The sequence below is a fragment of the Cucurbita maxima genome, unplaced genomic scaffold (genome assembly GCF_002738345.1).
Source record: "Cucurbita maxima cultivar Rimu unplaced genomic scaffold, Cmax_1.0 Cma_Scf00005, whole genome shotgun sequence".
NCBI classification, from domain to species: Eukaryota; Viridiplantae; Streptophyta; class Magnoliopsida; order Cucurbitales; family Cucurbitaceae; genus Cucurbita; species Cucurbita maxima.
This window is the reverse complement of record NW_019272021.1, coordinates 5,321,491-5,337,875: the sequence shown is the minus strand read 5'-3', so window position 1 is coordinate 5,337,875 and position 16,385 is coordinate 5,321,491. Positions and strand designations below refer to the sequence as shown.

The 16,385-nt window shown below is 36.0% G+C and overlaps 4 protein-coding genes and 1 long non-coding RNA gene across 7 annotated transcripts; 2 read left to right on the top strand and 3 right to left on the bottom strand.

Moving 5' to 3' along the window:
• Positions 1-23: 23 nt before the first annotated feature.
• Positions 24-1,726, top strand: LOC111479760 (putative F-box protein PP2-B12). The gene is made up of 3 exons (XM_023124605.1): positions 24-329; positions 616-734; positions 1,228-1,726. Exons 1-3 carry the CDS (start codon positions 57-59, stop codon positions 1,634-1,636), a joined length of 801 nt encoding a protein of 266 aa, XP_022980373.1. The 5' UTR covers positions 24-56; the 3' UTR covers positions 1,637-1,726.
• LOC111479842 lies at positions 1,317-5,651 on the bottom strand. Its single transcript, XR_002717711.1, has 3 exons — positions 5,580-5,651; positions 4,661-4,666; positions 1,317-1,327 (listed from the first exon to the last, which is right to left on the bottom strand). It is a non-coding gene; the product is annotated as an uncharacterized LOC111479842 (long non-coding RNA).
• LOC111479779 (putative vesicle-associated membrane protein 726) lies at positions 3,511-6,393 on the top strand. Its single transcript, XM_023124636.1, has 6 exons — positions 3,511-3,671; positions 3,826-4,028; positions 4,758-4,899; positions 5,087-5,207; positions 5,602-5,664; positions 5,921-6,393. Exons 2-6 carry the CDS (start codon positions 3,839-3,841, stop codon positions 6,062-6,064), a joined length of 660 nt encoding a protein of 219 aa, XP_022980404.1. The 5' UTR covers positions 3,511-3,671; positions 3,826-3,838; the 3' UTR covers positions 6,065-6,393.
• A 315-nt stretch (positions 6,394-6,708) lies between these two features.
• Positions 6,709-9,547, bottom strand: LOC111479759 (protein SULFUR DEFICIENCY-INDUCED 1-like). The gene is made up of 4 exons (XM_023124604.1): positions 9,273-9,547; positions 8,189-8,401; positions 7,766-7,921; positions 6,709-7,400 (listed from the first exon to the last, which is right to left on the bottom strand). The coding sequence occupies exons 1-4, from the start codon at positions 9,375-9,377 to the stop codon at positions 7,005-7,007; spliced, it is 870 nt and encodes a 289-aa protein (XP_022980372.1). The 5' UTR covers positions 9,378-9,547; the 3' UTR covers positions 6,709-7,004.
• Positions 9,548-10,265: 718 nt separating this feature from the next.
• LOC111479672 lies at positions 10,266-14,585 on the bottom strand. Of its 3 annotated transcripts, none has more exons than XM_023124480.1 (3): positions 13,832-14,585; positions 11,895-13,705; positions 10,266-10,883 (listed from the first exon to the last, which is right to left on the bottom strand). In XM_023124480.1, the coding sequence occupies exons 2-3, from the start codon at positions 13,503-13,505 to the stop codon at positions 10,536-10,538; spliced, it is 1,959 nt and encodes a 652-aa protein (XP_022980248.1). In that variant the 5' UTR covers positions 13,506-13,705; positions 13,832-14,585; the 3' UTR covers positions 10,266-10,535. The 3 variants fall into 3 exon arrangements, with proteins under 3 accessions (XP_022980248.1, XP_022980247.1, XP_022980246.1); XM_023124479.1 differs by having other exon boundaries at positions 11,895-13,942; positions 14,393-14,585; XM_023124478.1 differs by having other exon boundaries at positions 11,895-14,585.
• Positions 14,586-16,385: the final 1,800 nt, after the last annotated feature.

Genomic DNA, 16,385 nt, shown 5'->3' with positions numbered 1-16,385 from the left:
TTCAGAAGAGAAACTAAAGAAAAAAGAGAGAAAAAAAAGAACAAGCCAAATCGGAAATGGCCATCAACCAGCTACCGGTGGAGTGTATCTCTTCCATTCTGGCCTTCACCTCGCCGAAGGACGCCTGTAGATCCGCCGCCGTCTCGCTGGCTTTCAGATCCGCCGCCGATTCCGAAGCTCTGTGGACCACTTTTCTGCCGTCCGATTACCGGCAGATTATTTCTCAGGCTTCGTCCCCATCTACGACGTCGTTTCTGAATTCCTTGTCCAAAAAGGCTCTCTACTTCCATCTCTGCGATCGTCCGCTTCTCATCGGCTCTGGAAATTCGGTAATTCAACTAAATTTTAATTACTTAAAATTCATTCAATTTTGATTCAGACTCTCAATTTTCAATATTAATTAATTTTTAATTAATTAAAAATATATATTAAATCTATTTATCTAACTTTTTAAAATTTTAAAAATACAAAATTAAAAGTTTTAAATCAAATTTGATTAATTTAAACTCTAATAATTATTTTTAAATTTTTTAAAATTGAGTTTATAAATATTATTTTGAGTTTTTTTTTTTTCTCTATTTAAAACTTATTTTGTTTGCAAATAATTTGAATCAGAGTTTTGCGTTGGAGAAAGACAGCGGCAAGAAATGCTATTTGATAGGAGCAAGAGATCTAGGGATAATTTGGGGAAATTCATCACAATATTGGACTTGGAATTCCAACCCTATATCAAGGTGCCCATTTTTCATTTTCTTTATTACATTTAATATTTTCTTTATTTTCATTTATATATTTTAATTATTTTTGTGTACTTTCAAAATATTAATTTTCATTTTTTTTTATAGATAATACGTACATTTTAGATAAATTATTTAAGTAGATTGTGACACTGTAAAATATATGATAGGAAAACGATGAAAATAACTTGAATTCTTATTCATTTGTTAAATCTAAGGTTTTACATTTGAAATAAATTGTTCGAGTAGGTTACCATACTATACCCGATCAATTAGCACAATAGGATGTTTGATAGAAAAACGATAAAATCTAGGGTTCTACATTTAAGATAAATTACTCGAATAGATTGTCACATTGTAGTCGATTGTACATTAGGATGTACGACAGAAAGACGATGAAAGTAACTCGAGCTTATATTTAGTAGTTATTACGAGGTAATTACATTATAGTTTCACGTTGGTTTGGCGAATTTAAAATCTTTAAGCATAGGTTCTGTGAAGTGGCTGAGTTGCAAAGGGTATGGTGGCTTGAGATCAAAGGGAGCATAGAGGCTAGAAATTTAAGTCCCCAAACCAACTACGCAGCGTACCTTGTGTTCAAGCTCGTAGAAGATCGTTACCAGCGTCGTGGATTCCGTGAGAGACCAGTTTTATTACGAGTTTATTTGGAAGGGGCGGAGGTTGAGGAAGGGAAGACGGCAATTTTGGAGCCTCGTGAAGGATCCCATGTGGCTTTTGAAGAAAGAGCGGACGGGTGGATGGAGATTGAAATGGGTGAAATCTTCAATGAATTAGGAGATGATGGCTCAATAGTTTGCCATTTGAAAGAGTTCCATGACTTTATAACCAAGAGTGGGTTAATTGTTGAAGGAATTGAGATTAGGCCTAAACATGATTAATTAAGTACGTGTTATTGTAATTGAGATGCTATTCGGGAGAATGGAAGAATTGATCCGTTTAAATTATATATTTAATATGAAATTTTGTTTTTATTTATTTATTTATTTAAACTGTCAAAATTAATTTTTAATTTTTTTGTCAAATAAATTCCAAACATATGTGATTTTTTTTTAAAAAAAATATGTTAAATACCTTTTTATAGGTTGATATTGTAATCATTAGAATTACTCGTTAAACTAGTGATTAATTACGTGCTTATATAATTTTTTTATGACTTTACAAAGCTTTTTGAAAGAGTATTCTTGAAGATATTATCGTGGTTAAATAAAGAAAAATAATAATTTTAAAAAATATCGACCAATGATCTCGGAAGTGTTGTCGTGGGCCTTGAGGTATATGGGCCATCTATATGTGGGCTTGAAAGAAGCCCATGGAAAAATATTTGAAGTAAAAGAGAGGCTCAAACTACACCCTTGGGTAGCCAACTGCGCCTATGCCGTCACCACCTCTCTTAGTATAGACCTTGAGGTATAAGTTGATTGAAGTCCATGAAAAAAGAATTGGGGTGTGAGAGTCTCGAACTGCTCAAAGAAGCCTGTGAAAAAAGAATTAGAGTGGGAGAGACTCAAACTCTTGACCTCAGGATTACTCTACAAGCTATGAGACCTACGGGCTAGCCAACTGCACCACCACCTTCTGTTGGTATAGACCTTGAGGTACACGTTGATGTACATGGGTATCAAAGAAGCTCATGAAAAAAGAATTGGGGTGAGAGAGGCTCAAACGCTCAATCTAAGAATCACTCTACAAGTTATGAGACCTGTGCACTAGCCAATTACACCACCACCCCCTCCTCTTGGTATAGGCCTTGAGGTACCCGCTGGTCTACTTGGGCCTTAAAGAATCCCATGAAAAAAGAAATAGGGTTAGAGAGGTTCGAATTCTCAACCTTAGGATGCACCCCTATTGGAACCTTAAAGAAACCGATGAAAAAATAATTGGGGTGAGAGAGGCTCAAACTCTCGGCCTCAGGATCACTCTACAAAGCTATGAGACATACATGCTAGCCAACTACGCCACCACCCCCTTCTAATATAAGTCTTGTGGTACTCGCTGACCTACTTGAACCTTAAAGAAACCGATGAAAAAATAATTGGGGTGAGAGAGGCTCAAACTCTCGACCTCAGGATCACTCTACAAAGCTATGAGACATACATGCTAGCCAACTACGCCACCACCCCCTTCTAATATAAGCCTTGTGGTACTCGTTGACCTACTTGAACCTTAAAGAAACTGATGAAAAAATAATTAGGGTGAGAGAGGCTCGAACTCTCGACCTTATAATCACTCTACAAAGCTATGAGACCTACACGCTTCTTATATAGGCCTTAAGTATACACTGATCTATCTTCTCAAAAAAGCCAATAAAAAAACAATTTGAGTAAGAGAAACTCGAATTCTTAACCTCAGGATCACTCTTAGCTATGAGACTCACGCACTAATTAATTTCACCACCACTCCTCATTGGTATGGGCCTCGAGGTACATGACCCACCTATATGTGTGCCTCAAAGAAGCCCACGAAAAAAAATTGGTGCAAGAGTAGATCGATTGTGAACTAATATTGTGAAAATAAAAATAAAAATACCCGTTATCAAAAAATGAAATAGAATATAAATACGTAAGTTTTGGAAGGAGACCCGAACTCAAACATCGTGCTTATTCAAGAGTGAACTAAATAGGCAATAATTGAGTTGGATGATTTAAGCAGGAAAAAGAGATTCGAAATTCAAAAAGAACCGGGGGGAGCGTTTAATTTCGGATTTATTATTTTTATTTAAATATATTTATGTCTTAGTCCCCCAAGTCTCAACCGACGTTCGTAATGCTCCCTTGCAGTTCCCAACTATATTTAAAGGTAAAGGTAAGTGTTGAGGAACCTCCTCTTTCGCTTCCGATATTTTGAACCCCGAAATTTCCGTCTCGCTCTATATACGCGCGCACTCGAAGAAAAGTTTGGAAGTAGCTAGTATTGGTAAGGATTTTTCAGCCTTCTTCTCCGATCTGGTTTGATCTTCTCCATTGTTCTGAAGTTCACTCTGTGTTTGTTTGTATTTTTGTTTTGTTTTTGTTTCTTTGGCATTGCATCGATCTTCTTAAATCTCGATCTGTGATTGTTGTTGAGTTAGGGTGCTTTTGGAAATGGGGCAACAGTCGTTGATCTACAGCTTTGTGGCTAGAGGAACGGTGATTCTCGCTGAGTATACAGAGTTCACCGGAAATTTCACTAGCATCGCCTCTCAATGCCTCCAGAAGCTCCCTGCTTCGAATAATAAGTTTACCTACAACTGCGATGGCCACACCTTCAATTATCTCGTCGAGAACGGATTTAGTACGTTTCATTTATCTGAATTAATGCTACAGTTTGTTTTGATCCAGATCTCCTTATGATTTATTCGTTTGTTTAGCTTTCCTTTACGAGATTCTTCTCTTCGTTTTCAATGTCATTTCGTCACTGTTACAGATCCATCGTTTTTTTAATCTTCTGAAGGTTTGGTCATTAGTGTGTTAGTGTATTATAGTTCATGGTACATCTTGAATCACATCAGATTCGGACATTTTGCTTTTCTTGATCGGTGGATATTTTATAGTTCAACGAGAATTGAGGTTTGTTTATAAACACTAAAAGGCGGCTAAAACGATCGGAGTTATTTCCTTTTTTAATGAAAAAAGAGAGAGAGAGAGAGAGAAAGAATTCGTGTTTTTGGTTACCTCAAAAAGAAAGGAGCACGAGATCACCTAAGTGATATGGAATCAATAAATCTCACGCAACTGGAGGGAAAATGCACTGTTTCGAATCCAGGCTGATCTAAGCTGAGCAAAAATACTGAATTAGAAATGGAGGCATCAATGTGAAGAACTTGGCATTGTTTTATTTGCTCAGTTGCAATTGCTTGTATTATAAATTTGGTTAGCTGTTGGTGGATTGCAGAAGCTCCTTATAATTTTCTGTAACTAAGAGACTATTTTCTGCTATCTATGATACACTTATGATCGATTCCGACCATTAAGTTCCCTCATGATTTTATTTAAATCTAACTTTCTGTTCCATTTTCTGCAGCTTATTGTGTAGTTGCTGTTGAAGCTGCTGGTAGACAAGTTCCTATTGCTTTTCTTGAGCGCGTCAAGGAAGACTTCAACAAGCGATACGGTGGCGGGAAAGCTGCAACTGCTGTCGCCAACAGTCTGAACAAAGAATTTGGGTACTCTTTCTAATTTCCTGTTCTTAAATACATATTTAGAAATATATTTTTTTTAAACTGACGAAGAAGAAGTTAGGGAAGAAGATAAGAAACATAAACCAATGTAACGACTTTGAGATGGAAAGCATTGATAACTGATGTGTTCTGATACAATTTTTAGAACCAATTGGCAAATTAATTTTTGTAGATCAAAATTAAAGGAGCATATGCAATATTGTGTGGATCATCCTGAAGAGATCAGCAAGCTTGCTATGGTGAAGGCTCAGGTTTCTGAAGTCAAGGGTGTTATGATGGAAAACATTGAGAAGGTAAAGAGCCGTAATAATATTTTGTTGATTTTGTTAGAGTGAAGGATTGTTTTCAATAATTTAAAATGCTGTTCATGTCCTTTGTTAATTCAAACTTTTTTTCCTTTCTTTTTTTGACCTGTTTGTTTCTATTCGTTTTTGGTGGGTGGGGATGAAAATAATGAACTGTTTCATCTCCCCATATCACGCACACGTCCCTATATGTGCGTGCATTTGAATTAGTTAAATGCTCGATTTGGTGGTTTGTCACCCCAGGTTATGTATGCTTGCTTGTGTCTGAATAATTAGGATACCTTGAAATCTACTGAGGAATTTTTGTGGAACTGAACTTTAAAAGGGGCCTTTTGGATGACATTTTAATCATGAAACAACTATTTTTCCATCTGTTTGGCAGGTTCTCGATCGTGGTGAGAAAATCGAGTTGTTAGTGGATAAAACAGAGAATCTCCGCTCACAGGTTGGTTGAATAAAATTTTCTTACATTTTTATGTTGATTGTGTAAAATTCATGTCGCTTGATCAGAAGCAACCTCAGAGTGTAGGCTTTGATCGCATTTGTCGATTTGTCTTCTTCAAATACACTATCTTGATAATCAATAAAGAAAAGCAACTGATTTAAATCCAAAGTTTATAAATAACCTGAAGATGCATTGCCACCTTGTTTTAAGGCTATTTTCATTCCAAGTTGATGAATTGGATTCTTTTATATTTCAGGCTCAGGATTTCAGGACACAGGGAACGAAAATGAGGAGGAAGATGTGGTTTCAGAATATGAAGATAAAACTGATCGTTCTCGGTATTGTCATTGCTTTGATTCTCATCATTATTTTGTCGGTTTGTCATGGCTTTCATTGTTAAGTTCCATCTCGATTTCCCTCGACATTGTACACTGGCTCTCTGTATTGGTGGATGGATAAGATTCGCATACCCAAGTCGCAGATCTTTGATTTTTGATGTCTTTGCAGATCTTTGATTTTTGATGTCTTTGAATCTCTCTCTAGGCTGTAGTACCCAATTCCCATCACATTTCTGCTAGGATAGTCTGTATTTTGTATTTTGTATTTTGTATTGATGTATAGATACATACATATATATAAGCAATTCCTTAATCTTCAGGTAGACCCGGTTTATTATGGTTCATGTTGTGGACCCTCCGAGATGTAATAATAGAGATACTTCCTTTTTAATGTTCTTTGTTTTTTGGTAAATTTTTTATCCATAACTGAGTACTTTTTTTAGTTTGTTTTTCATCATATTTTTTTGCAAGATTTCAGCCTATTCATTATCACTCATGATATCCGGACCACTAACTCGGAAAGGTTCTTTACTACAACTCTTACAATCTCTTATTCTAATTGGCTCTTTTGATTTTTTTTTTTTTTTACTCCAAAAGTTGGTTGGCCCCAGAGAGACAAAACGAGAAAGTGCTCGCATTTATTTACGGGGTAAAACCATTATTTCACACCCTCAAACTCTGTCTTTAAAAGTAAAAATCATTCATATTTTTTGGACTATATCTGCTGGTCATCAACACCAACTACATTATTGAATGAAACCTTTGTGTACACGGATGAGATATGGACTCTCTCCTGCAACTATACAACACAAAATGACAGCAAGCTTTCTTTCGTCACCCTTCTCTTAAAGTCTTCTTAACCAATCACATCACCCTCTCTCTATCTCTCTCACGTATAAAATAAAAGAAAAGAAAGAAAAGAAAGAAAAGAAAAAAAGAAGTAAACACACCTGGAAGGCGCAAAACTCTAAACTCCAAATGAGCTCTCCAGTCCAAATTCGATCAACAAGCCAATTGATCTCTAAATTGGGAAATTTCTTCAAAAATTGGAAGCCTTCTAGATCTCAACGGCGACCATTGGTTCATCACCAACTGATCAAGCCCCTCCATGGTGAATCCATCTTCAGTTAACGACTTGTTTGTCGATTGGGATTCTTCCAATTCCCTCATCAGTTCTTCGGCTCGTTTTCTTGATTTCTGGTCGTTGGATCCTGCAATCTTGTTCTGCAGCACTTGTTCCAGCACTAGCCTTGCTTCTGAATGTCGAAATTGCTTCATCAGGCACAGGCTCAAGTTGCAGGCCTTGTTTGCATCTGGGTCTATGATTTGGGCCTTTTGGTATACGGCTTCTGCTGCTCTGTGGTTCTCTTGCTGCATATACGCCCATCCCAAGTTACCCTGCAATGGCGGAGTTTCATGTTTTTTAATATCAAACTACAAAGCCTTCATATATATGCAAGACAGTTATGATTTAAGCTTTTTCTATGCCATTGGAGGCATCTTTTGTTTTTTTTTTTAGTTTGGTTTCTGTATGTTTAAAAGTTTCTTTTCCTTCAAATAGAAGAGGAGTGAATTGAGGGCCGTCCGTTCATACTGTTAAATGAACACGACTCTCCACAATGGTACGATATTGTCCACTTTGAGCATAAGCTCTTATGACTTTGCTTTGGGCTTGAGGCCTCACACCAATAGATAGTATTCTTTGATTATAAACCCATTATCATTTCCTAAATTAACCGATATGGACTTCATCCAACACATACCAGTATCCTTGAAGTCTCTTGCCTGATGGTGACCTGAAACTTCTTTCCGTGAGAGCGAGCTGTCTTTGTGGGCTTTCCATTGAAGGCTTCTCCTTGATTAATCATCCGAAGTTTCTGCTTCAACAGATCTATCTGCTCCTCAATTCTTCCACATTTCTGCCAAACATGTCAAGACGACAACTCAGAAGTTTTCATAAATGCTTTTCCATGTTTCATTAAATGGACTTGCTTTCATCATAACTAAAAATTATGCTAGAATGACTTGAAAGTTAATATTGGGAGACTAGTCGTGGACCTTTTCTAAGTCATGCAACTAGAGGAGTTTTGAATTTGAATAAGTTTTTCAAAGTAATTAGCTCTAAGGGGTTAAGCCATTATATGATTTTGACTATCAAAAACACAGAAACCAAATCTTTTGTTTACCTTGTACAAATCAATGAGAACATTGTCCAATGACTCCTGAGCTTGTTTGGAGCAGCGATCCCTGAAAGAATTGATGGCTTCAATGGCTTCTTCTGCTCTGTCTTGCTGTTTCATGACGACTGCCATGTCTTTCAGAGCACTATCTACTCTATCTCCCGCATTTATTGCCTTCCAAAAGAGGACTATGGCTGCTTCTGGATCCTTCTCAACGAGCTGAATTTTCAGAAATAATAGGCAATTCGTTAGAAAGCAGGAGTCAAAAGAAACATAAAGCACAATCAACATAATATTCTATGTCCAATCCGTCGAGGAATTGTACGGATTATGTTGGCTAATTTAGGAAATCATCATAAATTTACAAGTAAAAGAATTATGAAGCCTTTTAAAGAAGCTAAAATAGAGTCATGAAAACTTAGGTTCAAACTGGACAATATCATATTATTATATGAAGTCGTGATTCCTAACACAATCTCATTCTGAAGTTAGAATGAAGAGCATTCATGAAAGAAACGGAGATGCCAAGATTGGGACTGTAAGCGCTCAAATATAATTGCGGATTCTTGAATTCTTTATTTAAATTATCAAAATAGTTCAGATGAGGTTCATTTCAATTATACCTAGAATTTTAAAAAGTTTCATTCCAATCTATTATAATGAGAACAATATGAAACTTCAATTCCCTATAACAATGATCATTTATATAGTTCAGCAGATTTGAGGATAAATGAGATATAGCAAGAGTCAAAAGTTTCCAAATTCGTCCGTATAAAAAATATTGGTAATAATGAACTGAGCATCCCTTTTCATGGTTATCGACTGAAAAATTTCCGTTTCAGATTCATTTTCTACAAAATCGGTTTTCCTACTGATAAACAAGTTAATCAACATTCAAAACGGATCTTATTTGTACTGCGGAGAAACTAATCCAACACAAAAACCGGCAGAAACTCGGTGCAAACAATGAATATACATCCATACACGGAACAGTAATTGAACGAAACGGGACATCAAATATAAAAAGCAGAGAATTATGATCCTTACAGTTCGTTATATGAACTTGACGAATTAATTCCAAGTTGAATACCTGGACGTGTTTGGCTCGAACATAGGGACTATCACCAGCAGGAAGCTTATGAACAACATGAAATGGAGCTTCCAAGTTTAGATCTCCTTTCTTCCCGTCGCTCATCGTCCTTCCCGATCAAACAACACAGATTCAAAATCCTCTCTCTCTAAATAGAAAGATTTACACGCACTTTCACGTTCTAAAAGCACAAAGCAACCATTGATCTAAAGAGTGAAACGAGAGAATTTTCATATCTTTATCCATGGAGGTCGCAACAATGGAGGCTTTCGGGTTCGTATTGACGTTTTTGCGCTTTCATACAAGGGGATGAAACTAGACCAAATCCAGTCCAAGTTCATTAATGTATTGTAAGTCGTAGTAACGAATCATAATTTGACACGTGTCTATTACCTTTTCGAGAATTACAAATACAAGTAGTTATGATGTACTCTGCCAACCTCCATTTTTTGTGGCATTTTGGTGAAACCCATTTAATCTGACAGTTCTCGTGAAAAGACACTTTAGTCCCCCAATTTTACCCCCTAATAATTTAAAATTTAATATACTTTCAATAAATCTTAAAATTATTAAAAAAATCAAATAAATATTTAAATTAATAAATGAACGTTTTGTTTTTTTAAAAACGAGTTAAAATATCTATTATTTATATTAGTAACATTTATTTAATATTTTGTACGTTTTACAATAATAAAGTGATGCCTGGTCTACAAAATGCTTTACTTTTACTTTTTCCCACGGGACGAGGAGGAACACATCCCGCCACGTCACGGAGACGACAGGTTCCTCGTGTCGGCGATAGTGGCCGACAATCCAAACACCTAAACGACAGGCCGGCATAAGTAATCAAGACAGGAAAAAAACCTTATCTCAGGCTTCGATTAGACCACCAAGCTGATTAGATTTTGTTCATCACAAGTTCGTAACTCATCATTCTTTTTTCTGGTAAAAATAAAATATATATATAAATTTGACATTTTTAAATACAAAATATACACGAAAATATTACCCCATGAGCTTGTTAATTAAGAGAACAATGTAAGAAGTGAAAGTAAATGGTGTAAAAATTGTAAAAATTCACAACAGTGTGTTATTCTTTCTACCTACAAGAATTTCTTCCTTCAAAGTATACACGAATCGATGAATTTTTAAACGAGTAAAAACTATTTCCTACCTCGAATCTGTTCTTCTAATTTGTTTTGATCAGCCTCTCACCAGTGTTTTGACTTCGAGGGAATCGAACTCGTGACGACTTTGATTCGATCAGTCACGGCGATTTCTCCCTTTCTTTGCTTTGTTCTTTTCCTGCATTTTCTTTTTCTTTGCTTCAGCGGTAACCCAGGTGTAATCGCGGGGGATGGCGAACGGGTCTTCCAGAGTTTCTATCCTACTGCTAGAAACACTGGACGATGAACTCGAGCGTTGATACGGGGCTTTTATCCACTGAAACCAAGATGAACTGGAGGCACTTATGGCGGAAGGGCTCTCCCTGCCTGCTGCTGCAGCTGTAGGGCTTGATGGGGGCGTCGCAAACTCGTCCACTGGTTGAAGTTCTTCATACTTTGTGAAGGTAACAATCACTCTGATGGTTGGAACCACAGGGATGGCAACCTGCAAAGAAACTACAACATCAATAACTAACTTAACTGAAAAATGCATTAACCTCTTTAATACTTCAAGTTAATTAAACAACATACACACCTTAATCATCCTACTTACTACCTCCAGCTCAAAACGAACACGGTTTTTCATTAAAAAGAACAAAAACTTCACCATGTTTAAAACTAACAATCGCGAAAGGAAGAAAATGAAAATACGAGTAATCTGACTTGATCTAGCCAACAAATGCCAGAAGGAAATTACTTCATAGCCATCAGGCTGTTCTCGTTCTACGAGTAATGCTATGTGCAGATTGACCAGCCATGATTCAATAACTAACTCACAAGAGCACTGATCAAAGTAACTCATTGGGTATTTAATTAACGGTCTGTCTATCTATATCTATATTTGTGAGATTTCACATCGGTTGGGGAGGAGAACGAAACACCCTTTATAAGGGTGTGAAAACCTTTCCCTAAGAGACGCGTTTTAATAACCTTGAACAAAAGCCTAAAGAGGACAATATTTGCAAGCGGTGGGCCTGGGCCACTACAATGTCTATATCTATGTATCTGTATCTATATCTATGTATGTATATATATACACTAAGAAATGATGAGAAAAATTCAGATATCATAGTCTTACTAGCCTCAGAACCATGAAACTTGAGATATTGAGACCAGTAGGTAGGTGTAACACCAGAATCAAACATTATTGACTCGTAAAAGCTAGAGATAACAAGTTTTAATTATCGGGCTTTGAACGGCAATAACTTAGAAGCACCACATCGACAGGGAGACGAGCAAAAAGAGCAGGCTTGTGAATGTAAAATCTAAAATATTCAGATCGATCCAATGCTAGCAGACTTCTCTAAGCATGCCATATGCAAAATTTCACTTCCCAACTATATATTGAGGGAATACTAGAACCAAGCAAACAATTAAGAAAAAATAACTTAAAAAACTATCTTCCAGTTTTGCTTTGTTAAATATAAAATTCGGCTCAACATAACAAGTACCATACCTTGACTGGAAACGTTCCCAGTGGGAGTTTTGTGGTAAGCAGTTCTCTCAAACGCCGAACTGCCTTGACCTTGTTAGCTAAAATATCCAGCAATGGCAATAGTTCATCGGTTTGTAGAGGAAAGTTCGGAGAGAGCCAAAGAACGGGTCTTAACCCTTTCTTGTACTCATTTTCATGACTCCCATCCTTATGCCGATTTTTGCTCTCAGAAGTCGAAGAGGTAGCTCTCGTTTCCCTTCCTCTTCGGTGTTCAGGGACTATCTCTACAGAATGTCTTCCAGGGATGCTGCTATGATTTTCGGTAGGAGAGTCCCCTAGAAGATCACCTACCTTATCATCCATAGAAAGGGAGCTTCTTGGAGGAGCAATCTTCTTTTGCCCTTCATTTTTGCTATCCCGTTTCCTCCATCCCCCGAACCATCCTTTCTTTTCTGGTCGAATCTCTCCATTTCTACATCCATTTACATCCTCAACAGGAACTTCCCTTTGTTCAACACAACTGTGCCGGTGCGCAATAGTCCCATCACCATTCTCAGAAGAAGCCAAATCAGTTGAATCTAATTTAAGTGCATTCTCAAGTTGCTTTCGTTCATCCTCGGTTAAAATGTCAGCAAACTCCTCGCTCTCAGTTTCATTTTCATTACACGATGAGAAGAATTCATCATCTGTCATTGCCCCAGGGACCCTCCTGGATTTGATACTAACGACCACATTATGCATATCATATACTTTAGCTTTCCAGGCACCCACCAATTCGGTTTTCTCCTGGCGCCTCCAAGTCAGCTGGGGCAAAAGAACAGCCTGAGTGACGTCAATCCCGGGTCTAAATATATTAGTCCGAGACATTGCTGTCACTTCTTGTCTAATCTCTTCTTCAGTTGCTTGAGCACCAGCGCCGTCCAAAGCATTCATTACCTCCTTCTCCTTGTGTGAGACCATACAGAGTGAACCAGAAGGTACTTTCCCATCCTCAGTCCCATCGCCAAGAAAAAGAACGCTCTGGTCGGCACGTTGGATCCTAAATCCATCAAAACCGGCCAGTGTCATATCTGCCCTCAAGTTAGCACCTCTTTTCCAGATCTTGTAAGTATCTGAAGGAGCGATTCTAGATATGAAAGGGATCACCGAACTCTCGAAGTGGAATGTGATTTCCATGTAGAAATCCTTCATTCTTCGCATAGTCTCAATCAAGCGAGGCAATCTCCGACACCATTTTCCCCAAGCCAAAGGCTGGTAGTGCCGAACTATTATCATAGCAATCCCTTCCTGTCTACTGCAAATTGCTTCCTGAAGTGCACTCCAACCATTCTCATTCTGCAAGCTCCAATCTGCCCCTGCAACCATAAGCATTTCGGTAGCAGTCTCATCCCCGAGCTTTACAGCCAAATGCAGTGGAGTATCCCGATTCGGGACATCTCGACAATCAACCATAGCAGAAATGGCATCAGCCTTGCTTTCCTCAGCTAATGAAGCAGCCTCAGTGTGAATCTCAGAAGGATTGCAAAGCCGAGGAAGGCCTGCAAAGATTCTCTTGAGATTGGTATAATCTCTGGTGGCCACAGCCTTGTGTACCAGACTATGCGCATACTTCGAAACATCGATACCAGCCATGGCTCAAGAACATTCAAAATCAACAGTCATTCAACTCAAAAACTCAACAGAGATCAAGAAGCACAGGGGAGCACACGAGCAAGGACATAATGATTAAGGAGAAGCAGATTCAACTATGAAAAATAACCACCAGATCATAATTATCCAACAAAAAGAAGAATTACTTGAACCCTTTCCGAAGTTCCAGCAGCCACAATTGACTACACCAGACCGTCACGAGAAGAAAACCGACAGCCCAATAGAAAACGTTGACGCCAATATCAAACAAAGAAGAAAGGTTTATCAAATGGGCCAGTGGCAATATCCTTCAATTCAAGAAATCTCACCTTCTCCTCCTCCTCCTGTGTGCTTCTTCCATGACCCCTCAAAGAGACCAAGATTGCAGAAAGAGAGCCAAAACCCCACCCTCTCTTTCCCTCTCTCCTCTCATTCTCTCTCTACAAGTAGAAAAAGAACATAAGACCCTTGTGATCCAATCCAGATCAGACAAACCCAAAAACATGCATGTGGGTGCGTGAAGCACGAATTATAAATTGGAGGGGGGAAAAAAAAAAGAAAAGAAAAACAATCAAAAGCAACCGAATCTGTAAAGAAATGGATAAAAATATGTAAAGGAATCAAGAAAGGAACACAGGAAAAAGCAGGAAAACCCCACCATCCAAGCAATGTTTGTATCAAAAAGACGATCAACAAACAAAAAAAGGGTCGCGCAAGCGGTTGGTAGGCAGACAAAGAAAAATTGAAACAGCGAGATCTACAAGAACATAGCGGATTTGGGGAGGTTTTGTCAAAGAGAACAACGCGTTCAAAAATCAAATGAAATCAAATGCATAATAGAAAGCGAAAGAAATTGAAATCCAAGGGTTTTATCTCTCGATAATTTTTACCTTCGCGAACTGAAAGATTAAGAGATAAGAACACAGCGGAGGGTAAAACGAAGTCGGAAGAACACAGATTGTCCAAAATGGAAAGTCGCCATTTGTGCCAGAAAATGAGGAACTTCCACTTCTACTTCCTCTTTCTTCCTCCTTTCCCCCTTCAATTTTCTATTAATTTTACCAAAAATCAGTAACAGACCAAAACTTTTAACACCCTAATAGGCTTTTTTTTTACTGTTTAATTTTTTAAATATTCTTTAATTTTAATATTTTTTAAATAATTGTTTTTGTACCATTTAAAAAATAAAAACAAATACTAAAATGGAAATTAAAAAATTAATAAATTTTGACTTTTAAAATGGCAATTAGTGCATTAATTTGTTGATTAGTGATTGCTTAACAAAGGAGGTTTCAAGTACTTTTTATTCTAAAAAATTTAATAAATTATTTATTAAAAAAAAGACGGTTTCAAATATATTTGAACTTTTATTTATTATTTATTTATTATTATTTTTCTTTTAATGAAACGCGTGATTTAGGAGAAAAAAATAGAGCGGAAAATAAAAGGCTAGTGGGCTGGATCCGCACCACTCTAAATTTTTTATTGACTTTAATTATTGTATTTATTTTAAAATTTGAATATTTGTCACCTAATTATCCAACGTGATTAAAACCCTAAATTAGTTGTCACAGCTAATTATGCTTTGTTTATTAATTTAGTTTTTTTTTTTTTTTACAATTTAAAAATTTTTATTGAACCTGGAAGTAAATACTGTAATACTTTTTAGAATTTAATATTTAATTTGAGGAAATTTAAAATTTAGAGTTTAAATACTTGGGATTTAATCACTTTAAATATCAAAATTGATTTCTTTTTTCTTTAATATTTTATATATATATATATATATATATTCCTAAAACAGAAATAAATAATTGAACAAATAAACCGTAGTAGAGCGACAGAAGCCCACTAAGAAAAGCCCACTGAGAAAAGCCCATTTGTTGGTTCCATTTATTTTAATTAAACGAAAAGTTATAATTTTCAAAAATAAATAAAATCTCATAAAATTCTAATATTTAATGGTATAATTGAATTTGACTGTGAGCCCTGTTTTCAAAGAGGTCGTGTTGAGTTGTAATAAAAAAATAATAAATTTTAATCTAAATATAATTTTTAATTAAAAAAAATTAAACTCATCTCAAACTAAAACGTATATATAACTCAATTTTTATAGTCTCAATTAGGTGAAATTTGTGCAACTAATATGAACGTTTCTCAAGTGGAACACGACTACTAGACCACCCTCACCAACGTTCCATCATTTCAAACCACCCACATAGGCACGTGGGACTTGGGTTCAAGCCCTAACCCGATATCATTATAAATACATAAAATTTAAATCTATACATATTATATATTTATTTTACCACAATTTGCATTTTCATAGCTGACAGAGGTAAAAGTCGAGGCCACAAAAACTTTATTTCATACATTAAATTATCACCTTATTTGAAGTCAATTATTGTACGAGTTTTTCCATAATTTATTATTCTTTTTCACATTTTTTAACCATTATTTTTTACCATTCACTTTAAGAACTTTAAATTTGGGATGCAAGACTTCTTCTATCTCTTTATCCATTTTAATTTAAATATATCTTTTATTTTAAAAATAAAAATATATTTATTGTCGCATCAATTTTAAACTTATTATTTCACTCTAAAATAAGATTAATAGGACATAAGACGACTTTTAAAAGTTAATTCTAATTTTATTTTAAAAATTTAAAAAAATAACAAAATATATAAATCTTAAAGGTGCACCTAATAATTATTCCAGTGATTAATTAACGTAATTACAAAAACTCCTTTGATTAATTAACCTATTTAATACTAAAAATGACAAAAATGGGAAATTACCTAAATTCTCACTGACATATTAAATATAAAATTAAATTATATAATTAAATAATTTTTTTTAATGATATTGTTAAAATCATTC